We start from the raw sequence: 27,771 nt of genomic DNA on the forward strand, positions 1-27,771 counted from the left end.
ATTATTTTTTTTTTTTTAAAACATGAATTTTAAAAACAAGATTTATAAAAATAAAAAAAATAAACCAAAAATTATACCAGATTTATATTTAAAAAAATAATCTAAAAATATTCAGTAGAAAGTTTAAATAATAAAACATTCCACAGTAAAACAACAAGAAAATCAGAAGTACTGTTTCACACAGCTAGGCAAAGTGAACAAAAAGCTGTGTATATATATATATATTATGAAATGCATGAATAAATAAATATAATTACCATTCACCATCTTTGAAAAAGTTCAAAAGGTTTGTTCTATGGGAACAATACCCTACACTAAATATATCAGATACGTGGGAATAACTATTGCCGAGTTCATGAAGTCTATTTAATACGGCATTACAAGTATACACTATCCGTGAATTGTTGCTACAAAACGGTGGCACCTGTCTAGTCATTCTTCCATTATTATTAATAATAATAATAATAATCATGGTTAACTAACAAAAAAAATACAATTGCTTTATCTACTAAATACAAACTTAGGTAATAGATTTCTCTGGATTGTATCTAGCCTGCCTTACTAGGTACAGCCTGTTTTAAGGCATACATTTTTTTTTTTTTTTTTAAACCAGCACAGTCATAGTATTAAACAATAAATAAAGAATAACAACAAATAACAAGACCAATTATGGGTTACATATAGGAGCAAAAAATATTTTAAAAAAAACAAAACGTACAGTTCGCTGGAAAGGAAGTGGGATGGGAAAATAGGGATGGAAGAGAAGAAGAAGAAATGGTAAGTAAATATAAAACAATGAAAAAAGAAATAAAAATGTAAATAAATGTACACATACAACATACATACATATACATACACACACATCCATATATATATATACATACATCAAAACCATATAAATTCAATAGAATCTGTTCAAAAAAAGTTCTTAAAGTACCTTTTGTATAAGTTCCAAATTTCTAACCCACGTTCAAATTCAAATTACGAGCAACTTCTAACTCTTTTTCATTTTAATTCTCTGATAAAACGCCGCGTTGTTTTCGAAATAAAATTTCTGTATAAAATATTAAACTACAAAGTAGATACTAACCTTCTAAATAAAACAAAATTAAATGCAGGATTGAGAACACTCAGACATCTGGAAATATTTAAACTGCCTTTGTTTTCAAATAATGCTACATACCACACACCTATGGCCCGCATGTGTCGGGAATATAATATATACTGCCGAAACAATAAAATTGACATTTTTCATGATACTCTCTCAGCTTTTGCGAATAATCTCTTAGGAATAAATCTTAAGCTAGGGTTTCCTAGGACAGCGGTGCCCGTATCTTAACGGCCGTAGTGAACGGTGATGCGGTGGACAGCCGTCGTAACGGTGACTAGACAGTGGTTTTATTTTTTAACGGGGTTATTAATACCATTTTCCTAAGAAACCACTTTCTAGTCACCGTTACGACGACTGTCCACCGCATAACCGTTCACTACGGCCGTTAAGATACGGGCACCGCTGTCCTAGGAAACCCTAGCTTTATTCAATAAGTACACACGTACAACTTATTTTTTATTGCATTGTATCTTGTATAAACAAAATATTAAAAAATATGTATTACAACTAAACGTATAAATCAATTTTGTGTAATTCTATAATTGAAGATATATATGCATGTTAAATTATTTCGACGAATGCTTTTAAATTGTATGTTTTCTAGTATGTATCTTTGTTGAATTACCTAATAAAATAAAATTAAAAAAATACATACACATACATACATATATACACACATGAACATGCATATATATATACACATACATACACACATGAACATATACGCATAAACTAATGCACATACTTACGCGTACAGATATATAATTAATAAAAAAATATTAACTAAAAAAAAATTGCTTTTATGACGTCTCTATTGCAATTTTGAAATATTTTTTAAAAGAGTATTTTTTTATGCATAAATAAACATTATTTTTGATTATAACATTTATAATCAAATATAATATTTAATTTTGAACCGGGTTGTGGTCCCGTGGTAGTATAGTGGATTCACGGGCCAAAGGTCCGAGGTTCAAATCCCACTCTACCACAACTCGATTTCCACTTTTCCAGCACAAGTTGTTTGCTACTCTTAGGAAATGGTCTGAAAATTTAAATATTTGAGTAAATAATAAGAACTTGAGTATTTCTCTTTTTTTTAAAAAAAAAACAAGTTTTTTAATTTTTAAATTTATTGCAACAGAGGGGGAAAACATTATTGAGATGGGAATATAAAAGTCTGGGCATTTACAGGGCTTATGACCTGTCATTGGCTGGTTCAAGTGGCCACTTTACACACTGTGTAACATTCACCATTCTGCCCATGTTCGATCATCCACATTTCCTCAACTCTTCCATCTGTTGACTTTTGTGAAGTAAAAGAGCTGAAACCTTTATCACGTTTAAATAAAGGGAGGAAATCCAGCCAGTCTGCAAGCATTTGGACATACTCAAACATTATAGAAAATGTTGTATTTTTGTTGTAATGCCTGCTGTTTTCTGGAAATAAATAATATAAAAATATATTTTTTTTTTTTTTAAATGTTCGCCACGCACACATAAGCAAAGGGTTATTAAATATTTGAATGAACTGTATGTAGGTAATTACTCGGGTACATGTTTTATTGTAAAATGGTTCGTGAGAAAATTATATTCGTGGTTTGTATATTGCTAAAGAGACATAATGACATGGGCTTTGGCAGTTTGCCAATGTTACTCGCACAGGTGACGAGAATTCGTATATTCGAATTAAAGTATTATCATAATATGTAAACAAGTATTTCACACTGCCTGCATTGTTAGCCGCGTCCAGGTGGATGAAGACAGTGCTGTGTGTGAAATAGAACCAAAATTCTGGACGAGTGTTTTCGCCCCGACCGACGACGACGCTACGGCTGCCCTCGGGTTAAAGTCCTGAATAAGAACATCGAGTGATGATAAGTTCGCCACGCTGTGTAGCATTCTTGAGGTCCTTTAGCTCAACCACAAATATTCAATATTAATTTTCAATTTCAATACTTCTTCATGGACCAGGGGGAATTATCAACAATATTTTTAGTTTGTCTAAATTTTGTAGACAAGGAATGGATACAACTTCCTATGGAGCTGTAAATATTAACATATTACAACAGAGATGAAGAACAATATAGAGAAGGTAATATAGAAGTCTGTCATATCTGTCTGAATATCTGTCATCTCCTGTCATCTATGACCTGTATCTTAATCATTTTATTATGTCACATGAAGGTAAGATGATCAGTCTTATGCTTCAGGAACCAGTCCAGGGGCTATGAAGTATTCTATGTGAAAACACCCTTTTAAATCAATATTTCATTTCAACCATGCCGGGAATCGAACCCGAGACCTCTTGCATGGTAGGCAAATGCTCTGACCATTACGCCACAAGGCCAATAATAAAAAACAAAATATTTAGTTGTGTTTTATCTAATATCTTTAGCTCAATCACAAATAACTATCGCCGTGCTTAAAAACATGCTAAGCATTTGAGCGATCACAATGATCAATAATAAACATCAATGTTTGATTATGTCCAAATGCTTGCAGACTGGCTGGATTTCCTCCCTAGGGAGTTGTTCACATTTAAATTTATTTCAACAGAGAGGGAAAAAGTTTTCGAGAAGGGAATATGGAAGTCTAGGCATTTACAGGGCTTATGACCTGTCATTGGCTGGTTTAAGTGGCCACTTTACACACTGTGTAACATTCACCATTCTGCCCATGTTTGAACATCCACATTTCCTCAACTCTTCCATCTGTTGACTTTTGTGAAGTGAAAGAGCTGAAACCTTTATCACGTGGGTGAGATTCATCCGGCTGAACCAAATCACCTACTAGGCAACGCCTGGAAACAATTTTCCAATTTTTATACTTCTTCTTTTACCAGGTAGTAATTCAACAATGTTTGATTATGTCCAAATGCTTGCAGACTGGCTGGATTTCCTCCCTAGGGAGTTGTTCATATTTAAATTTATTTCAACAGAGAGGGAAAAAGTTTTCGAGAAGGGAATATGGAAGTCTAGGCATTTTTATAAAAAAATTTGAAAGTCTCAATGGTACATAGTAGACTTGGTGGGAGTGGAAGCGGGAGAGAGGTGTTTATAATTAAATTTGATTCAGTGATCGTTTGAAAGAACACAACTTTTTATCAAATAAATCAAGACTGGTATGTTTGTTGGCAGGCCTAACAATTCTGGGCATAGGGGAATGAAAACCATAGTTAGTTCTATGGTTATCGGTATGAAAGAGTAAGTTCTGTCTGAGGTTTCTAGTTGGGATATTTAATTTTATCGAGCTCAGTAGTTCAGGTGCATCAAAGAGTGAGTTGAGAATTTTTAATATGACTATAAAGTCGGAATTATTTCGACGGTCTTGAAGAGAAGATATATTAAAGCTAGTTTCTAACTCATTATACGGATATAGTCTCTGGATAAGCCCAACCTCCAGCCTATCTTTCTCAAAAATCGACGTTGAACTGATTCAATATTATTGATGTGAACATCATAATATGGCGACCAGATAACAGAGGAATACTCTAGGTGCGGGCGAACTAGGAAACAGAAGACAGTTTTAAGGGTATTGATATTTTTTAATATACGGTTCGTTGGCGAAAAATCGGCGTTTACTATAAAAAATAATACAATATAAATATATTAAAATGATTTAAAAATAGTAAGGAGTATCTAATAAAGAAAAGTAAAAATTAAATTACTATTACTATGGCGACTGCTTTTCTTGACATTCGGCTAGCCAACCGCCGCGCCGGCTAAATGCAATGAATATCATGATAAATAATACATAAATAAAAATAGCAGTTTTGGAATATTTTCCATATTTACACCGATGAAATTCAAATATGTGATTGCGCAGCAGGATTTAATATAAGGTGTTCACGGATGTTCCATTGTGATCGCGAATACAATAAACAACCATGTTGAGAAATTGTTATCACGTCGCTTATTGGCACGTAGATATTTTTTTTCGCGTGTTATTTGTGATTGGGCTACTGGGTTCGATTCCTGACAAGGTAGACGTGAAATATTGATTTCAAAGTTTATTTAACTACAATTTTATTTTTGTTTTATTGCTCAATAAACTTGTATTTTTTAAGTACTAATGTTGTATTATTTTTTTTATTATTATTATCTAGTTATTCTCAACTTTACTGTGTTATATTTTCTGACGGTTATTGCTATCTTGATTTAGAAATGTTATGTTTCTTTTTAACTTTTTGTATCATATGTTTACTAAATTGTTTAGTTTTACTTCATACTATGTACTACATGATTATTGTGCACTGCTGTGATTATTTCTGTAAATTATTACTTTTTTGGAAAAGGTTCTTTGAACCGTTGATGTATAAATAAATAAATAGATAAATATTTTCCATTATATTTGTTAACATATTACAACAGAGATGAAGAACATTTCAGAGAAGGCAATCTAGAAGTCTAGGCATCTACAGGGCTTATGACCTGTCAATGGCTGGTTTAAGTGGCCACTTTACACACTGTGTAACATTCACCATTCTGCCCATATTTGAACATCTATATTCCTTCAATTCTTTCATCTGTTGATGTTTGTGAAGTTAAAAAGCTGAAACCTTTATTTATGCGTTTGAGATTCATCTAATTGAATTATTTCACCTACATACTAGGCAACGCCTGAAAATGTTATTTTTTCAATTTCTGTACTTCTTCATGGACCAGGTAATTTATCAACAATATTTTGAGTTTGTTCAAATTTTTGTAGACAAGGACTGGATTCAACTCCCTGGGGAGCTGTTTATATTAACATATTACAACAGAGATGAAGAACATTTAAGAGAAGGCAATCTAGAAGTCTAGGCATCTACAGGGCTTATAACCTGTCAATGGCTGGTTTAAGTGACCACTTTACACACTGTGTAACATTCACCATTCTGCCTATATTTGAACTAGACTTCTAGATTACCTTCTCTTAAATGTTCTTCATCTCTGTTGTAATATGTTAATTTAAACAGCTCCCCAGGGAATTGAATCCAGTCCTTGTCTACAAAAATTTGGACAAACTCAAAATATTGTTGCATTATATTTGTGCTCATTTCACGCCGATTTTTTTTACGTCTCTCGGAACGGAATCCCGGCAAAGAAAGACATTGTCAATATTTCTGTACAAACTGTTTGTTTACCCAATAAAATAAATAAACGAATCAAGCGTAAATAAATTGCGTCGATCGCCAACTTGTAATTTAAATTTAAAATAAGTATTTAAAATACATATTTAAAATAAACATTGTGGTTAGTGGTTAACCTGTTGGTTTTGATAACAAAATAATTGAAGGTGCGAGAATTGAAGTGAATCAGACGTTCTAGACTGATTGTAACCATTTTATTATCGCGACTGAGGCGGGAAACGCAGATAAAGATAAGAAAAGCCAATGAAAATAGTAAATGGCGAGGAAGCCACAGACATGACGCGCCATCTTGCGGCAGTCGCGGAAAACTCATTTGACGTTTGCGGTTTCAAGGCAAAATATAATTGTTCTTGATACCATTACACATTTTTTTTTATTTATTGGGGATATCAACAGTAATATATGTAACAAAAATACAGCAAATAAAATATACAGAGAATAAAACCAATGACAGATATCCACAGAAATACATTAAATACACGTACAATACATACTAGTGTGTTTGTGTGAGTGTAAGTGAGTGAGAGGGTAGGTGAGTGGGTGTTATATTGGAATGAGAGTGGACATGTGTGTAAATATTGCACAAGTGTCAAGTGTCGAAAATACAAATATATTTAAAATATTTAGAATTAGAGATAAAATATAATAAAATAAAATAAAATAAGATAAGATCAAATAAGACTTTATTATTGAAACTAAGTATAAGACAAACAAGTATGTTTTAAGACGCGCATTTTAAATGTTATTTTTTTACAATCAAATGGATCAATAAGGGGAAAGTTCAAATTATATTCACTAACAAAACGTATAAGTGGAGAGTTCTGCGCATAGTTCGTACGAACTGCTGGCACATGAAATAGAGAGCTCGACGTGTGACGGGTGCGGTAGCCGGGGACATTTAATGATAACTCCGACAAAAGAGCCGGACTATCAAGGCGTCCACTGAGTATGTCATGAAGCACCCCCATGTCCAACAGTAGACGGCGATCTTCTAAAGTAAGCAAGTGGTGTTTTTTGCATCTAATAACTTTTTTGTTCTTGTTTTTGTACAATATATATAAAAGGTAAAACAGAGTATTAAAAAAAAGAATAATTACATAGCAATAAAATACTTTGATACAGACCGAAAGTACCGCTGTGCCAAATCCATCAATTCTGTAATTTTTTATAAAAATAATTATTCTGTAAACCGTATATCTTCAAAAAGTACCGTTAGGTTATTTTAGTAAAGTAACAAGGACACGCAATGCGCATTTCGCTTTGAAGCCAAGCCATGCCTTTATTTGTTCCGAAAAGCCCTTTCGAAAACCAGCTACATGTTTAAATAGTTTTGAAGCCGGAGACAATTTTAAAAACACGAGTTCGAAATGAGTTTAAAATAATATTTATATTTTAAATTAACGTTACATTCAATTCACATTTATTTACACAAAAAACATTTTTATTTATTCCCATGTTTGTATAACGATAAAACGACGAACATCACGCGAACACCCTATCTCTGCACACAGATCTCGCTTCCTCTACTTAGACACGTACTTTTTTCTACAAAACACTCACACAGCTTACCCTGAAGATGGCTCCAGCAAAGGTAGCCGAAACGTCGGAACAAATCCAACACACACGGTATCACCCAAAAAATAAACATATTGATTTCAGAATTGGTTTGGCCAAAAGACATAATTTATTTTACTTCTCTCATCTCGTACATCCAATATCCATTTTTAACTGCCTTTTTATATATTTCATTACTTATTGTTTTGTAAGATATAAGGTCTCTTTTATGATGTCACATACTGAATAACGATCTACTCTATGGTATCAGAGATAATAAACGCCGAAGAGTGGCGTTATTAGAATATTAAACACTACAAATGTCTTTTTACGACCCTGACAGATGCAGAAATAATAGTTTGATGTTGTAATGAACACATGTGCCTGCATTTGATGGGTGAATTTTGGTTTACATTATCTGGTTCACGGCCAAATAATTGCAATCGATAGTGCGACTGATCTGTCCCTATGAATACTTCATCGTCCCTCATCAGCGCCCGGTGGTGCAAAGGGCACTGGGTTCCCAACCGTGTCACCAGAAGTCAAAATCTGCTATTTATAAAATCTTCTAAGAGCAACTTTGGTTTTTGTGCCCCAATGTCCAGAATGTGTAGATTAGTCAATTCATCACACGACTTGGAATTCTTCGGGACAGATCTTCCGGCTTTTCGTAGATCTCTTCGCGACTAAACAGTGTGGGATGAAGTTGGATTGGCATGGTTCAGCTCAAAGTTTTGGGTCTTTCGTTTTTTTAAATATATTGTATACAATTATTGATTTGCCCTTGTTTGTCTTTGCTAAATAGTTTTATGATCTTTTTGTTCAGTTTCTTGCATTTATGTTTCTTCATGGAACTGTTGTAATTGGCTTAGGCCGTATATATAATAAATAAATTAATATATTATTTTTTAATTTAAATTTTGACAAAATATGTCATTGACATAGAGAATAAATAAAAGCGGACCTATCACCGCGGACATATGAATAAACAACATTGAAATTGAATTGAATGAAGTTGATCTAGTCTTCTAAATAAGTTGTATTTCTTTACAGCACGTGCAGTGATCTGAACGGGCGCGCAGAGATGGTTTGCGACACGGACCCGTGCATGGTGGAGGAGAGGCTCCTGGACTCCGTGAACAACGACGCGGCCATCACCTGGAGGGCCTCGAACCACACGCCCTTCTGGGGACACAAACTCAGCGAGGGACTGAAGTTGAGAACAGGTGAGACCGATTTCTTCAAACAGATTCTGGCAAATAGGTGCGTAGGCCACTTTAATAGGACCGAATTTAAGAACGTTGTATTTGAACACTTTGTTTCCCGAAGCCGTGTAAACACGTGGTTATTTAACCATGCGTTGTGTCCCGGTCCTGTGTTTTGACGTGGTTTACCAGCTGTCTAAAAAAGTGCATTTTATTGACATCTAGTGACTTTTATTACTACTTTTTTGCTGCTGGTAAACTACGTGAAAACACGGGACCGAGAGACAACGCGTGGTTATTATATTATAATCACGTGTTTACACGGCTCCGGCATACAAAGCACAAAAAAGTACTAAATGCACTCTTGTACAAGCATTACTACTACCCATTCTAGATTACGCTGATGTTTCCATGACTGATTTAAGCTGTGAGCAACTCGATAAACTTGAACGACTTCAGAATACATGCATAAGGTACATTTTTGGTCTTAGGAAATATGACCACATTTCTGATTATCGTAGGCAACTGAAATGGCTCAAAATTAGACAGCGGAGAGACTATCACTCCCTCTCACTTCTGTTCAATGTACTTCATAGTCCTAACGCTCCTATATACCTATGTGAAAAAATTCAACGCTTATCAGTTCATTCTTTACCTCTTCGTTCTCATTCTCAAGGCACTCTCTTAATACCCATACACAATTCCTCTTTCTTCTCTAACTCATATAGTGTCCATGCGGCTCGACTGTGGAATCATCTCCCATCCACCATCAAAGATGTTACTACATTATCTCTGTTTAAATCACGTCTGAAGAAACATCTCCTTTCTCTTCCTTAATCTCTCCTCCTTTCCTTTTTCCTCTTTCCGCTTTTTTCCTTTTTCCCATTGAGTAATAGTTTTGATTTAAGGTAATTTATAAACAAATACGTTTATTTCTATTTTTATATATTTTTAAAATTCCTTTTTTTTCTATTGAATATGTTCTGTAACTTGAATTATAAAAATAAAACTTTTATTTTATTGGTTGGTTGGAAGAAATTGCCATTTGGCAATAAGCCCGCCAATGTACAAATAACATTATGTACAAAAAGTTAAATAAATAAAAAAAATATAAAAAAAAACAAAAAAAAGAGTGAGGCCCTGTATACTACACTGTCAAATAAGTACCCGGAAATTTGAAATAAAACACAAACAACTTATCAATTATCTAAATTTATTATATCCCCTTTAAAATAGGCCCCTTCTGAGGCAATACACTTCCAACGAACAATCCAATCATCGAAACGTGATTTTATTTTATTTTTATATATTTTATTTTTATTTATTTACACTCTTTATCAAAATACAATTCCATGTTCACTTTGCCCAGCTAACAAGGGTACATACCCGTTCCAAGCTAGGCAATTACATTTTAATAAATTACAATAGTTAACAAATTGATAGAGAGCACAGCAAACAAAATATAAACTTATTTGTATACACATTTTGATACAAATACATACACACATACACATATATATATATACACACATATATATATATATATACACATGTACATACACACACACGTACATACACCCATGCGCATACACATACATACATTCATAAAAACATAGACAATTTATTTATGCGAAACTTCATGGTTGTCATCTATAAATATATATTTTTAAAATTATTCCTTATTTTTTATATTTTATTTTCGACATCCAGTAAGAATCTCCAATCCGTGGCACGCATCAACTTTTCTGACTCCCTACGACCAATATCATGAAAGAGCGAGGTCAACACCTTCCGCAGCTTGACAACACTCCCGTCTTTCCACGATTCTGGCAAAAGGTTATGGACCTTTTTGCCTACGTAATAGAGTTGTCTCGATGCCAGAACAGTGTTGACCCCTTCACTTAGTATCAGATCCCTATTAGAGTATCTTGTATTATGGTTGTGGTTGACGCTCGGGTAAATGTCTCTATTTATGCGTGTAACCACTACCGTTCTCAATATATACTGTTGAATAATATTCAGTACTCTGAATTCTTTGAAGAGCAAGTCGCTTGGATAACGAAATGTTATTGTTAAAATCACTCGGATTAAAGATTTCTGTGCAATTGCTACAGGTTCAAGATTAAGAGTTGATTTATATAAACTATACTTTATGTTAAAAATATCAGCAACGCCAACGTCGAAATAGTTATTGCCGAGTATATGGAGTCGATTCAGAATAGCATTCTATGAGTATACTGTTCGCGAATTGTTCCAACGAATCACGAATTGGTGCAAATTATGTTAGAATTTGCCTACATTATTCCTTTACAATCAAATTTCTGAAGTTTCTAATGCCCTTTACTCCTGAACTTACACGCTGGAAAAATTTAGAAAGCAGATTCGGAATTTGCAGGAATAATTCTGTAAGAATCACTTTCTTTAGTTTTGTAACATTTAAAAGGTAAGTCGATGGTAAATGAAATGAAATTATTAACATACAAACAAAGAATATTTTACAATACAATGATATTTGTTCATAAAATTATAAACTCTAATAAAAAAACAGAATTTTGGAAAAAAATTGATCGGAACCAGCATGAACACGATCACAATACTAGAGAAAAGAACAAAATTAGACTTCCATTTAGGAAAAAGGCAAAGTCACAAAATTCAATTTTATTTAAAGCAATTAAAAAGTATTACGAAATGGAAAAAAATATTTATGAAGAAAAAAACATATCAAAATTTAAAATAATGGTCAAGACATATGTGATAAACAATTTATAAATTAAATATATTTGCAATGTTATTATTAGAACACACATAACAATATGTATGATATGTGTGCCCTGCTTTAAGATTTAAATAAATAAAAAAAATAAAAAAAGGTTGAATTTTGTATACCAGTTACATTTGTATCCAGGTACCCTGTCTCCCCAGCGCAGCACGCTGGGGATGTATCCCCTGCGGCCCGTCTACGACCCCCACAGCCTGCCGCCGCAGCTGGACGCCCGCCGGCGCTGGCCCGGGCTGCTGGCCCCCGTGCAGGACCAGGGCTGGTGCGGATCCTCCTGGGCCATCTCCTCGGCCGCTGTGGCCAGCGACAAGTCAGTCACATAATTATTAATCGACACATTACCACAGCCGCATTTGTTCCACTGCTTGACATGGGCATTGGGCATCTTCTAAATTCTTCCAGTGTAATTAATATTTAAAATTGTGGTCAAACAAAACTAGCAGTTTACACTGGAGTCCCGGTGCCGAAACTAATGTGAGGGTGGAAAGTATAGAATTGGAAAAATCAATAATCAAAGTAGGCTGAATCCTGTCAAAATGCGATCTCTGTATGGTCAAACTATGTATGATTGGTGCACAAATGTCGAGCCGTAAAAAAACGTTAAAAGTTGTTATGTATATAATATGTAAGAATTGGGAGAGATGTTTCGCCTGTGGCCTATTTTAGGAACTTCCACGCATTCAAAAATGTAATTAATATTTTGAGAATATTTCAAATAAAGATATTATAAATAATTTAATAAAACAGTATTTGTACTTAGGTCTGAGCATAATATATGTTCACAAAAGGAACTAAAATGTAAGTAAACATGATTTTAAAGCTACTACCATAGAATTAAGAATAGGCCAGAAACCGCATATGTACATCAAACAGAAGGCGACTCCACTACTCATAAATTAGTAGGTTTACGTTTTGCCCCATTAGTTTCTTTGTAGACGTCGCTCAGTACGCAACTCCTGATTTGAATTCAACTATGCCGTGTTGTGTCCTTTTAAAGTGTAGAAATACTGCTAGGATCTTAAAGAAACAGGATGGCATCACATTTCACGTGTAATTAACAAACGAATGTTTAAGTAGCAAATGAATTACTTAAAAATTGAATTATTTTTCCATCTGTCAGATTGTCGAAGAAACAAAATGGAAATTTCGTTAGTGTTGCCAGGGTAGAATTTTTTTTTACCATATTTTGCCAATTTAATAATAGAACTAATGAAAATTAGACCTCGGATTAAACAACGCCGTGGGGGATATTTGAACGACATTATCTTCAAAATATCAAATATTATTTAGCATGATATAAAAATATCTGTTTTGTGTCAAATAAAATTTGTTTTATATGTTAAGTTCAAAGTGCATAAATTCAATAACTCTTATAAAATGACCCTTTATTTATCTAATCTGTTGTGTCAATCAATGTTTCCACGTGCACAATAAAATTTTAGAGAAATTAACAGATTGCTTTTTTTTACCTTATATTTGTGTTATGATTAATTTTTTTCCCATCAAGCAACATTACCCGGCGACTTAACGTATGCGCGCGGCGAAAGTGTGTCTTAGTGAGGGAATTATTGGACACAGTCCGATATATTCAAAAATGATTCTACGCTCCTTCTGGACTATTCTTAATTCTATGGCTACTACATTTACAAGTTGCTACACAGATTACTTTTTATAATATCAAAACAACCAATTTCCTTCGATTACCTAGTAGAAAACTCCAAAATTGATGTAGTTAAGTCCATCAGAGATGTAGGAGTTGTTTTGGACTATAAACTGACATACAACGAGCATATAGATAATACAGTAAATAAATCACTGAAATTACTTGGCTTCATTAACAGAATATCCTCTGATTTTACTAATGTCCGTACAATCAAAACTCTTTATTGCTCAACTGTTCGCCCTCTTCTAGAATATGCCTCAGTGGTCTGGTCTCCATTCTATGTCAATCGCATAAATCACATTGAATCAGTCCAACATCGCTTGCTTCGAAAAATAGCGTGGATGCTCGGACTAGAGAGAGATAATTATTCTTATGCTGAAATAGAGTCAATGTTAAATATTTCTAGTCTACAAAAACGTAGAACTAATATTGACTCTATATATATGTTCGGCTTACTAAATGGTATAATTGATGTTCCATCATTACTGGGACAAGTAAAGTTCAATATTCCGACTCGTGGATTGAGAAAAATTGAAGTTCTGTTCATCGATCAGCATAGAACAAACTATGGCCTAAATTCTCCAATGACCCGCCTTTGTCGTATTGTTAACTCAAGACAAGATCTGGACTTTTTTGGTTTAAGTTTACAACGATTTAAACGAGCACTAAATAAATAGTCCAGATCTTGTCTCGATGTCCCTTATGTTTGTCAATGCTTCTTTTCTTTTTTTTAAATGTTTTAAACTATTCTTTTACTGTAAAATTTAAACCTTATAAATTGTATACATGGACAATGTCCGTTAATAAATAAATAAATAAATAATATTTAGTCAAATATCATAGGAATGCTTTGCAAATTATCTTGGATGAATATCTCACTATTATTTGCAATAAATCTGGAATTAGGAGGTATAAAATATATAAAATGGAGGTATTTCCTCGCCATCTTTTGCAATGAATCTGAGTTGAGCACTTGACCATTCTTTGCAATAAATCTGAGATGAATTCTTTGCTATATTTTGCAATGGATGATACTGTATTATCCTGAGAGTAATATTTCGCGGCCCGCTTATAGAGACGCCCATTTGGACAAAAACGATTTTAAGATTGTCAATCACAAAGTTAGCTACAACTTACAGCAAAACAAAAGGTCGTAGGTACTCAGATCGGAAATTGCTAGCATAGCGACGAATCGTCCGTTACACGTTTGTTGTTGAATCAAAAATTTGCAACGCTTTTGTTCTCTGCAATAGAGAATCGCTTATAAGCGGGGCGTAAATTATAACATTGAGATATTATCCTTTGCAATAAATTTGAGATAAATATATCACTTTTCTTTGCAATAAATCTGAGTGTACCACTTCACTATCTTTTGTAACGAATCTGAGGACTACTGTATTATCCATTGCAATACATTTGATACGAATATTTTACTATTATTTGCAATAGTCTGAGATGAATACTTTTTAGGCACAAAAAAAGCATTTTATCGGAAATCGGGGATAAATTATACTCACAGTATACCAATGTTTCGCAGTGTTGCGTGTGAAGAAAAGAGTAACGAATTTACGCCCGTCGCAGTCAGTAACGTAATCCAGTACTAGCTACTTAGTAGCTCTCGGGAAGTTGGCGCTGGTGCACGTTTCACCCGAGTCGTTAGCGATACCCGACGGTTTTTTCATGTTTTCAGCAGTTAGATTTTAAATATTATCATCTTTGAATAAAATTATGATTAATTAAAGCCATTCTCTATAAATATTCCATTTTCCCTTTTTAAATCCCTTATTTTCTTAATGTGTAGTGACTACACAGCACCGTAACGCGAGGGTGTTTTCAGGACTGTAAGGGAAAGGGTAGTGGGTTTTTTAATTATTTTTTTTTTAGATTTTCCAGGATTTTTTTTTAACTCATTATTTTTAATTTATACTTTTACACATAAAATATTCAGCTTCGTAACGTTAATGGAAGCTACTAGAATTTTACACCTCAGAAGCCTTAAAGGATGATTTCAGCGAATAAAAGCCAATTAAGTACCACTTTTTTTATATTGTTACAAAAGCTTAGAGTCTAGCACAACTTTTAAAGTTACTTAGAAACAAAGAAATGCCTTTTTAGATTTTTGAGTCGTTAGCGATACCCAACGGTTTTTTCATGTTTTCGGCAGTTAGATTTGAAATATTATCATCTTTGAATTGAATTATGGTCAATTAAAGCCGTTCCCTATTCCATTCCTCCCTTTTAAAATCTCTTATTTTTTTCATGCGTAGTGACTACACAGCACCGTAACGCGAGGGTGTTTTTAGGACAGTAGGGGAAAGGTTAACCGTGCTGGATATTTTCAGATTTGTGATAATGTCGAACATGAACGAACACCCAACACTGAGCGCGCAACAGCTCGTGTCGTGTAACAGCAGAGGACAGAAGTCGTGCAGCGGGGGATACCTGGACCGGGCTTGGCAGTTCATCAGGAAGTTTGGGTAAGGCCAATATGAATTTTATTGCTTATTGCTGGAAAACAAAAAGTTTCCAAGCGACAGTACCAAATTTACAGAAGAGCCAATCAAAGTTTTATTTTTTTATTAATTAAGAATCTCCTATTTGTATTTTTGTTTAAATTATGTAGGAATCACGCCAAAATAATACATACAAAAAAAACAAACAAAACTTTAATCGGCTCTTCTGTAAAGTTGATGGATTTCGCTTTTCCTTTCCAGCGTCTATATACCGCGAAACCATCAAATTTCGCCCTTAATGGATATTTTGCCCACTGAGCCACTATGCTCAACCTTTAAAAAAATATATTTCCATTTGATTCCGTTTTGTTTGCCATCTACTACGCTTTGATTCATTCGCACCTATCTTATTTATCATGCATATGGGGTTTTGCCAGCAAAGATCAGATCTCGTAAATACAAGTTCTTCAGAACAGAGCTCTAAGAAACATTCTTGGACTTAAACGGGATTCCCATGTCAAGAATATCTACCGACAAACAAAGATACTTCCTTTCAAGGTAATGCCACTGCATGACATAACCAATTTTATTTTAAATATCATCAACTTTTCTGCTCACTCAAATTTAAAATACACATTTGGTCATAATATTCATAATTACAATACGCGTTATTCAGGGAATCTTCATGTGTCTAAGTTTCGCTCAACAAAGTTTAGCAGTAGGTCCTTGGAAAATATTGGCCATTCCGAATGTAATAAACTGCCTGATGAGCTAAGACACGAAAAACTGAATAAAAAATCCAGAAGAGTCGCAATTAAAAAATATTTCTTAAATCTTTTTGAAATGTAGTTTATGTAAGATGGTATTATATGTTTCTTATACAATAATGTTTTCTTTTTATTTCGGATGTATTAATTTGTATGGTATTATGTATTGTCAAAAATATGTTTTTTCTTATGTACGGTCCCAAATGAGTTTCTAATAACTCCTGGGAGTATAATATGTAATTTTTGTACTGTATGTTTTATTAATAATAATAAATTTGGTACATTAAGGAGGAAAGTAGATTTATGTCACGAACTTAACTCAGAAGCTTACGTCACTTACTTTACTCAGTGGCTTGTCAGGACCTGACAAAGTGCGCGTGTAATTTGTTGCGGGCCAATTACGACACTGCGTTTTTTAATATACTGCTCGATGTAAGTTTTTCTTGTTGCATGATATAGACAAAGGTTTTCAGATCATTCCCTCCTGTTTATATTATGTGCTGTCAGTAGCTTAAATCGAGAATTATGACGATGGGCAAATTAACCCGCATAAGTTGAGCCTCTGGGTTGTCAATTTTGCCCAAACGAAAAAATGTGTTAGGGTTGTCACTTTCTTATTTTCATAATTAGTTTAAATTAAATTAAAACTATTATAAAGGTTTTGCACACATTGGGTATTTTAGATTTTCAAAAGTATTATCATTATTTCGGACGATTTAACGTTTTTTTTTTGCCTTTCTTAATGCATTTAATAATGTGTTTTTATATTTCTTATAAATGCTAAATTTACTATAAAGCCGCCACAATACATAGAAAATGAACTTGGATGTGTTTGTTAGGACTAGTTCCAGAGATATTAAAGATTTCTACTTGCGCATGCGCGGACTTAAAAATTCTGTGCTGACGTTCCACCCTAAAGGAACTAAACCACTTGCGTACTTCCATCATTTCAGAATCAGACAAAGCGCGGTGTATTTTATACCAGTTCGCGCATAACTGCGCAGTCGGAAGGTTATGTGTGGGGTGTGGTATGTGTGGTTATGTGTGGGGTGTGGTGTGGGGTTATGTGTGGGGTTAAGTGTGGGGCTACCTAATGTAGCGAGTACCGCTTTACCCACCGTTAAACTACTGGGAGTTTTACTCAATTCTGACCTATCTCTTGACGCTCAAATTAGTAGAACGATAAGTTCATGCTTCTACCAGCTGAGACAAATTAAATGCATACGCAAAAATTTGCCGGTTGATGCCGCCCGTCAATTAATAAATGCGTTTGTAGTGTCTAGAGTCGATTATTGTAATGGTATCTATGCAGGTCTACCAATGAACAAAATGACTCGCCTACAATCTGTATTGAATGCCGCAGCGAGACATATTTTCGGAATCTCTAAGTTCAGTCATATCACTCCACTACTTCGGGAACTACACTGGCTACGTTTTCCACAGAGGGTCAAATACAAACTCTGTTGGCTTATGTATAAGTCACTGCACAACTCGGCTCCGGAATATCTAAGGGAACTATGCAATCCAGATGAACTAGCTGACAGGCGTCTCACGCTTAGATCAGCTACGTCTACGGCGAGAGGAAAAGTTATTATACCTCTACGCAAACAGCGCACTAAATTTGGTGAACGCGCATTTGCGGTCGCAGGCCCTATGGCATGGAATGCTTTCCCAGCAGAGGTGCGAGGCTGTGAAAGTGAAGTGATGTTTCGGAAAAAACTTAAAACCCACTTGTTCTCTAAATCATTTGAATAAATCCGTAGCACGTGACAACAAAATAAATTATTTTAATTAAATTATAAATTTAAAAGCTTCAATCAAATTAACTTAACAATAGAATCACCATGTAAAGCCCCCTTGAGGTATTTTATTACGAAAATGGCGCTATATAAGTTATCCATAATAAATAAATAAATAAAATTGCAATTTCTTCGACGTTATTGATGAATGAATATCGAACCCTTCTTAGATGGCTTCAATTCAAACAACAAACCAATAATAAAATATTTTTTATAATTATTTAAAGGAATAGTTAATATATAGCTGATTTTATTAAATAAAAATAAAAAACATAGTTACTGATTGTTCGGAGGTCAATTTTTTAGGGAAGCATTGGTTCCATCCAATATATGGACGGACCGTGCATGGTACATTCGGCAAACTAACAAAAATGAATCAAAAACACGAATGAGTAAAATATGTGTACGCGAAAACATGAATAAATTATTGCACCGTCTTAAACACTTCCAACGTTTTATTCTCATGACGCCATACACAAGAAGGCGCTGGGGTCGTTTGGTACCCCGTTCGGATCATGTGTAATTTTTGGATTCGTAGTGAGGGAAAGTAGGAGTTATAAAGTTTAGGAGCAAGGACAGTTATAGTTTCTTATATTTGTTTTAATATTATTCAACGTCGAGAAAAAGGTCTCAAAAAAATACGCCATGTCTTGTCATCATAGGTCACTCGTCACATCACTGCCTTAGGAAGTGAAATCCAGTATTTTTGCATGTATTTGCACGAACTTATAATATTGTTCAACAACCAGATAGCAATTTAAACTTGCCTCAAGCTTGTATCAAGTTTGAAGTATCGAGATTTCAAGCTTGACCCAAGTTTGAGATTGCAACTCTGTAAACTTGAGGCAAGTTAAAAGCAAACTTCCTAGTTATCATCCAACAAACTTGCATGATGTTTGTTTTTACAAACATCCTACAAGGTTGTCACACCAACATTCATGCAATTTTGGATTAATTTAGCAAAAAAAATATCAAAAAAAGAAATATACAAAAAAAACAAAAAACAGAGAAAAAAAACACAAAAAATAAAAAAAAAAACAAAAAAGAAAACAAGAAAAAAAAAACAAAAAACACGAAGCTTCTTAAAAACATAATTATTAAATAAAATATCTTGTTATTATTACTCAGTATATTTATTTTGAATAAATAATAAAAATTACGGGCTATTTTTGCCAAGATATTCAGATGATGTGATGTCAAATAATTCATGTCAATTGACTGGAGATCAGAGTCCGGTGCATTCTTTTGTCTGTCAACTCTGAAACAAATTAATAAAACTGTTATGACTTACTAGCTTTTCGACTAGCGGGATTTCTCTTGGTAAAAAGTATCCGATATTCAAATCAATTTTTTTTGCAACAGAGGGAAAACATTTTGGGAAGGAAATATGGAAGTATAGGTATTTGCTGGGCTTATGTACTGTCATTGGCTGGTTGAAGTGGCCACTTTACAAACTGTGTAACATTAAGCGTTCTGCCTATTCCATCTGTTAACTTTTGTATGGTATAAGAGCCTCTGGGGTTAAAGTATTGGTTTATTATATCGATATATTATCAACAGCCTTTTTGTTCTGTAAATAAAACATAATTTAATCAATTCAATTCAATAATAGTATAATGTTTGTGATATTGAATAATTAATCAGTTTAAACTATTATAAGCACTATGCGGTGGATGAGATATTAATATCATACTTACTTTTAAAGAACTCTTGAAAAGACGGTTTTGTCGAAATTCTCTACATATTTTTATGTACATGGCAATGTGTTGATCATCACTGTATGACTTTCGGGTTCTGAAATACCATTCTTGACATAACAAGATTCTAGCAAGTTTTGTCAAAACTTGTTTTTTCAAATTTGACATAACAATATTCCGGCAACTTTTAAAAAAAACTTGTCGCGTCAAATTTTCCTTTTCAACCTTCCATCAATCTTAAATGGAGTTTGTACCAAGTTTCCCTGCTATCTGGGCACAGCAACGCTCGTCTGTTAAATCATTTTGCACTCAATTCCTCCCTTAGCTTGGTGGACGAGGACTGCCTTCCGTACACCGCCATGGAGCAGAAGTGCACCCTGCACAAGAAGGGCACCCTCAAGATGGCCGGCTGCTCCCTGCCCTCGCACGTCCCCGGCCGCGTCGAGCGCTACCACGTGTCCCCCGCCTACAGGCTGGGCAACGAGACGGACATCATGTACGAGATACTCAACTCCGGACCCGCTCAAGGTAAAACAAACACCTTTATTCTACGACAACAAACCACCACGCCGTTTCTCCGTAAGGGTAGGCAGAGGGGATAGAACGCCACATCACTCTATCTGTGCATACAGACCTCGCTTCCACTACATTCATACATCTTTTGACATATCCATCTTCGAGTATTTGTTAGATTTGGTCATGCCATGTTTTTCTCGGTCTTCCTCTATTTCTGCATCCATCAACATTCGCATTGTAAATATTCTCTGTCGTTCTTTCGCTGTCCATTCGCTCTACATGTCCAAACCGGCGCAGAGCTCCTTTCTTGATTTTGGCGATAATGCTTGTCTCAGCCTTACATAATGTACGGATTTCAACATTTGTGCATCTATCGTACATAGTTTTACCACACATTCGCCTGAGAGATCGCATTTCGAAAGCATTCGGCCTACTTTCATCCCTGTTTTTCCAAGGCCATACTTCGCTCCCATACATCAGGGTCGGGACCAGGACTCCGTTGTGAACTGCTGATTTTGCCTCTTGCGACAAACATTTATTTGCCAAGGTTGATTTAAGTGCACCGTTCACTCTGTTCCCGGCACTCTCCCTCCGTCCAATATATTTCTGTCATTCCATCTCTTGTAAACATACTTCCCAGCTACACAAATTCCTTTACTTGTTTTAGTATATGAAATTTTTTACGAGATACGAAAAAAATCCCTACAGCATTATTAATCTTCTTCTAAGTCTGTCCCTCAATGCTGAGGATCGTGATCACCATAAACACGGGAATGCGGGCAAACTAGGGAACAGAAGAGAGTTTTTTGAAAAACATTGATAATAGATCATTTCTAAAAATATTAAATAATAATGGACCAAGGTGTGCTCCTTGAGGTACTCCAGAAGTAACAGTAATTGAAGAAGACAATGAATTATTGATATAGACACTTACCGACTTTTCAATGTCTTGATTTCAATGTTACCGGTTTCGTCAGGATACTAATAACACTAATATGCAAATCCCTGGTGGTTACAAATACAATAGTTCATACAAATAATACAGCCTCAAATCCAAAAATTTGGAATAACCCGTGATCAAATAACAGTTTATCATAAATTTACCTTATTTTATGTTCTTATAAATAAAAGGATGTTGAATTTTCAATGCTATTTTTTTTAAGGACTTAAAATAAAAAAATACGTCAAAAATAGTACAACCAGATCCACAAATATGCATTAAATTTGAAAAGATTGTTGGAGTGTGTGCCTGTGTTTCATAATATATTTACTATGGGTTTGATTCACTTACATGGCAGATTTGATGGCATATCTCTGTAATCATTGGAAATATAAATGTAGAATATGAATTTATGGCCTGAAAGAGTTTGCGACCTGGCTGAAAGAGTTTGTGACCTGTCTGAAAGAGGTTGTGACCTGTCTGAAAGAGTAAGTGACCTGCATGAAAGAGTTTCTGACCTATCTTTCAAAGAGTTTGTGACTTGCCTAAACGAGTTTGCGAGATGTAAATGAGTCTGAAAAAAAAAGTGATGCATCTTAAAAGGTTTGTGACCTTTCTTTGAAGGAGTTTGTGACCTGTCGTTGAAAGAGTTTGTGACTGTCATTGTCCATCTTGTATACTGTCAAAACTTGTCATATTATAAAAATCATGGCAATGTTATGTTACAGCCACCATCAAGGTATTCCAGGACCTGTTCTCGTATAAGAAAGGAATCTACAAGCGCTCCCGGGATGTGCCCGCTGACTTCAGCTACCACTCGGTCCGATTAGTCGGGTGGGGAGTTGAAGATGGTATCAAATATTGGGTGAGTGTTACTGATGTAATATGAAGAAGCTTTGAGAGCCAAGGTAACTCGACTAACGTTTGAATACGTAATAGCAAAGTTGCTTCCAAATATTTATGACTTTTGTTTATTAGTATGGATATTAAAAATGACTATGGCAATCATACAGTCTCAAAAGGTTCCTCTCTAGCAAACCTGTTTCAACCGGTTAATATCAAATAAAGGCGTCACCCGGTCACCAGGAGATAACAGACAGATCTCTCATAATATGGACTCCAGAAATCAATTCAGAACACATAATATTGGAGTTTTACCTACCATTAAAACTCTTATTATGTTTCTATTGATTTCTGGAGTCCAGGTAACACCTACCTGGTGCATTGTGAGCTTTATGAAAAAACAAAATCCATGGATGACCGGGATACCAAATTGGCGGAAACGGACAGAGCGACCATAGATTAAGACATTGACCCAGGAATAGACGATACGAAACCACAGACAACGGGAAAGAAAATGAACGCTTAATTAAGAATGTTTATAAAACTGGTCTTAAATTTTGGTTATTTATTACGTTACATAGATTGTTTCAAATGTAAAATCATAACGAAAAAGTTCCAAATATAATTTTCTCTTTAGTTCGGGTTTCTTGTGAATAATAGCTTTATAGAGTTAAGTGCATCAACATATTTACATTTTGAAGCTATTCTCAGTTAGTTAAGAACAAATGTATTAGAAAATGGGAAGCAAATTCGTCGCCCATCTTTCAAAAATGCGTATCTCGAATTTGATGATTTTTGAGATGACTATAAGTTATCAGATAAATCACTCCTTAGACGTTACCACAAAGTTAAGTCGTCACTTTTGCTGACAACTGTCATTCTAATCAAGATATATTTTAAGGACTATAGTTTCATATAATTTTATCAAGAAATATCGAGGAACTATCAAAATGTTTTGTCTTTGCAGGTGGCTGCGAACAGTTGGGGTTCGGATTGGGGCGAGGACGGCTACTTCCGCATCGTGCGAGGGACCAACGAGTGCGAGGTGGAGACTTTCGTCATCGGAGCGTGGGCCAACACTATCCGGGACAACAAGAACCGAGCCCCCGCCAACCTGAGAAGGGGCTAAGCCCCGCGATTGTTTGGGTGGCCTAACCTAACCTGCGATCCATAGCGGGAACCTTACTTCATTTCTTCACGCTGCGTATAACCCAACCGTACCTGTGATCGATAGAACGGGTGGCCTAACCTTCCCTAACTCAATCTGCATTCACTTGGGGGTAAATAGTGTCATTCTTCAGATTAGGCACAGAATTAAGAATAGTCCAGAAAGAGCGTAGAATCATATTTAATACATCGGACTGTGTCCAAAAATTCCCCTACTATGGCCCACTTTTGCCGCGCGCATTCGTGATGTCGCCGCGTAATGTTGCACGATGGGAAAAATATAATCCTAACACAAATATAAAGTTTAATAAAAAAACAATCTGTTAATTTCTCTAAAATTGTATTGTGCTCGTGGAAATATTGATTGACACAACAGAGTAGACAAGTGAAGGGTCATTTAATAAGAGTAATTGAATTAATTAATTTTGAACTTAAAATATGAAACAAATTTTATTTTACATAAAACGGATATTTTTATATCATGTTAAATATTTTTTGATCTTCAAAGATAATGTCGGTCAAATGTCCACCACAGAGTTGTTTTATCCGAGGTCCAATTTTCATTAGTTCCCTCATTAAATGAGCAAAGTTTTGTAAAAAAAAATTTTGCCCTGGCAACACAAACGAAATGTTAATTTTGTTTCTTCGACAACCTAAAAGATTGAAAAATAATTAAATTTTTAAGTAATTTATTTGCTACTTACACATTAATTTGCTAATTACACATGAAATGTGAGCCCATCCTGTTTCTTTAAGATCCTAGCAGTATTTCTACACTTTAAAATGACATTCAAATCAGGGGTTGCGTACTGAGAGACGTCTACAAAGAAACTAATGGGTTAAAACGTAAAACTACTCATTTATGAGTAGTTTAGTCGCCTTCTGTTTGATGCTCGTATGGGGTTTCTGGACTATTCTTAATTCTATGAGATGAGGTATAGCCAAACCTAGCCTAAAATCGTTTGCTAGAGGAAACCTTACCTTCAGTGTCGGATCTAACAGGATCAAGCGCCCCGTCACTTACTGAAAAAGGGTGAGAATGTTCATATTTGTAAATGGATACGAGCATATTATTCTCCCTTCCCTTGTAAGTAAGTGTCTGTCAACTGAACCTGACGTAGGTCCGGCTCTGCTTACTTCAGTTTAGAATTCATCAAATTCAGCCTGCAATTATTTGTATGAGATCAAATCTAAGTTGCTACCTCCATATTAGGTGATGTTACCAAAATTGTTCAAGAGATTAGGTGACCCGATCTAGCATTAAGTTTTGTCTATGGATCCATAGCTTAGGTCATCTAATCTAATCTGTGATCCATAGATTAGGTAAAAGAGATGCCATATTGTTGATATCCGTGGTTTAGAGAAGTAGAAAATGTTTATATCGACAGTTATTTGCACTAGTTTACTTCATACTTGGTTGGCTAAAAAAAAACAATAATTAAACTTTCTCACAATGCCAAAGAGTTTCACGAGATGTCCCGTTCTCAGGGGCAGTATTAAAATGTTTATAAAATATTTATGGCTGTTTGAATAACAAATGTCTAATTATTTAGCCATCCAATATTGTTTGAATGTCCCTTCATGGCGGATTATAATGGTGACATTTTCTACTTCTTTAAAATAAACCACAGTAAAATTATATTGTTTATTATAAATGTCTCATTAGGTATAGTTTCATTATATTTTATTTTTCTCCTATCTTATTTAAGATCAAATATTAAATTGTCGGAAAGAAAACCGAAAATAGCGTTGCTTTTTTTTATTTTACAAATTCGGACAGTTGCTGAAACAATTAAATCCGAGCATTTATTTGAAAATAATTATAAAATTTTATGTATTGAAACTATAAAATATAGTTTATACAGTAAAATCCTTTAAGAATGTGAGTTTGATGGTACTAATTGTCCTTAATTGGCAGTGATTCTGTCACGTCCAGTAGTTCAAACATTAACTGAAAGAATTGAAAGTCTAGAACCTAGTACAAAATAATTGGAAAAACAGAAAAATTATTTTTTGACAATGTACATGGGTCTAGGTTTCACATCGTCCATGCGCTTTGTAGCTGCAAGACATGCCGTAATCTAGCTCCTATCTGTTGTTAAATTATATTATAATTGGAACCGAGGAACTAGAATCCCAACCGTCCGTGCGCTATGTAGCTGCAAGACGTGATGAGATATTTACGGTACAGTCCTCGAGGTGATTTTCACAAAAATGGCACTGTATAAATCATCAATATATAAGTCATTGAATAGTAAAACCGTCAAACAAGTATTAACGTGTACTTAAAAATCAAAATATATACTACTTGTCATCGATACATTTCTTTATTTAAGGCTGTAGTCGGGTAAAACGAACGCAAAATTAGGAAATCATACGATTTTGCCATTTTAAAACGAATGTTCGTTAAAAATCGCGCAATAAAAAAAATTAAAAATTATATATTAGATAAAAACATAATAAAATAAAACTATTATGTAAGTAATTTAGCATAATTATATTTTCTCAATGCATATTAAAATAATCGCTTACAGTATTTTGTCAATACAAGGTTTTCACTCTATGCACAAGACTCTTAAAATGCTTGAATTACTGTTTTGGTTTTTTTCATGTAAGATTATGTAGACATCCTTTTGACAGTGCATAATTTTGAAATTGAATATAGTTATATATAATTGAATAGAATTGAAATTTTGAGAATTGTATCACAGTATTTTCTGAGTGGAATACATGCTTTACAATATAGAACTTGATACACAACTCTTAGATAGGTGATTAAATGCGCTTTTATAGGTTTTTAGTGTAAAAGTTGGTATGCACCCTTTTGACTTTATTCTTTTGCATTATTCTTTTGTCTATTGCACCTGGAATGAAATGGATTTATCAATTTTACGTAGATTAAATGCAATGCTTACCTTAATTGATAGTTATCATGGTTTTGAACTTAGTTAGTAACTAAGAAAATAAAATCAATTAAAATAATATACACAATACATTCTTAACCCATAAAAATATTTTTAGGTATTTGGCCGAGTCTTTTATCATTATATGTTGTTAAATTTTCAGAATTTATCTACCATATTTTTCCAATTTTATTACGAAATACATGATCAAGCGCAAATTCAAAAAACTTATCAGTTTAAAGGAAAAATATTATAAAATGTCATACTGTCAAAAAATGTTTTTACTTACGTAATTTGATGAGATCAAATAATTTTTCTCTTGAAAACAATATTATGAAGTGCATTATTTTTTTGGCAATTACTTTAGTGACACGGTGCATTTTCATTAAAACACAACAGTGTTATCTGTCAACTTCGAAAATACAAATATATATAATTACCCAGAAGTCGCAGATTATCCGATACAATTCTACATTATCTCTGCAGTACGCTAGTCAGGAGTGCTATTTATAGATTTTACCTATTAAATAATCACGCAAAAACTCTGTCTATCTGTCTTTCTCATTTTGTCAAACAAAGTATGAAGAGCACGTAAGAAATTGACGAACATACAATGTAACAGGATTTTTTTTTTAATTGCTTTGTCTTGAAGCGGTATATTTTACGCATTCGGCGGCAAACCGTACGATCCAACTTACCGACTACAGCCTTAATGTTTGTATTTTATACAACTTACTCATACAGGTAAACGTCGTTTGCCACCGGGGTTCCATTCCAAGCACCGGCGTAAAATGAACACAAATATAATGGAAGATATAGGTTAGGTTCCGTGTCGAAATTCTAACATGTTTATTTCATACATATCCTATTATATATTCAACATCAATTATAAATGTATTCAATAAATCAGTAGTCAGATGGTAGAAGAGAGCATCTTTTTTTTTGTCTATGTTTTAGTTTTCAAAAGTTTTAATTAATATTTCAGTAAATACACGCAGAATTTTATTTTAAATCAGCGTCATTTTGAATGGTAATTTATTATTGAAAAGCAACGCTAAAATATTTTAGTTTGTGGATTAAAGTCTTGAAATTGAGACGTATTTCAGCTCTCCTGAACATTTTTGAAAATTACAGATGGTCCCTTCTGCCATCTGACTACCGAAATATAGTTTAAATTCATTTACAAAATAAATAATAATCTCTTGATTTAAATAATATATTTTTCATAATAAATACTAACTCA

General features: G+C 34.1%; 1 protein-coding gene across 2 annotated transcripts in view; it reads left to right on the plus strand.

Moving 5' to 3' along the window:
• Swim (Secreted Wg-interacting molecule) overlaps positions 1–24,284 on the plus strand; it is a 38,631-nt gene extending 14,347 nt beyond the window's left edge. For both annotated transcript variants that reach the window (XM_088229484.1, XM_088229474.1), the window contains exons 3-8: positions 8,850–9,022; positions 11,907–12,090; positions 15,786–15,920; positions 20,485–20,687; positions 22,344–22,480; positions 23,426–24,284. In XM_088229484.1, the coding sequence (XP_088085610.1) occupies positions 8,850–9,022; positions 11,907–12,090; positions 15,786–15,920; positions 20,485–20,687; positions 22,344–22,480; positions 23,426–23,587 (994 nt within the window). In that variant the 3' untranslated portion in view covers positions 23,588–24,284. The remainder of the gene's footprint in view (positions 1–8,849; positions 9,023–11,906; positions 12,091–15,785; positions 15,921–20,484; positions 20,688–22,343; positions 22,481–23,425) is intronic.
• Positions 24,285–27,771: the final 3,487 nt, after the last annotated feature.

This window comes from Micrasema longulum, unplaced genomic scaffold, assembly GCF_059751315.1.
Source record: "Micrasema longulum isolate JH-2025_06_02 unplaced genomic scaffold, ASM5975131v1 h1tg000054l, whole genome shotgun sequence".
Lineage (NCBI taxonomy): Eukaryota > Metazoa > Arthropoda > Insecta > Trichoptera > Brachycentridae > Micrasema > Micrasema longulum.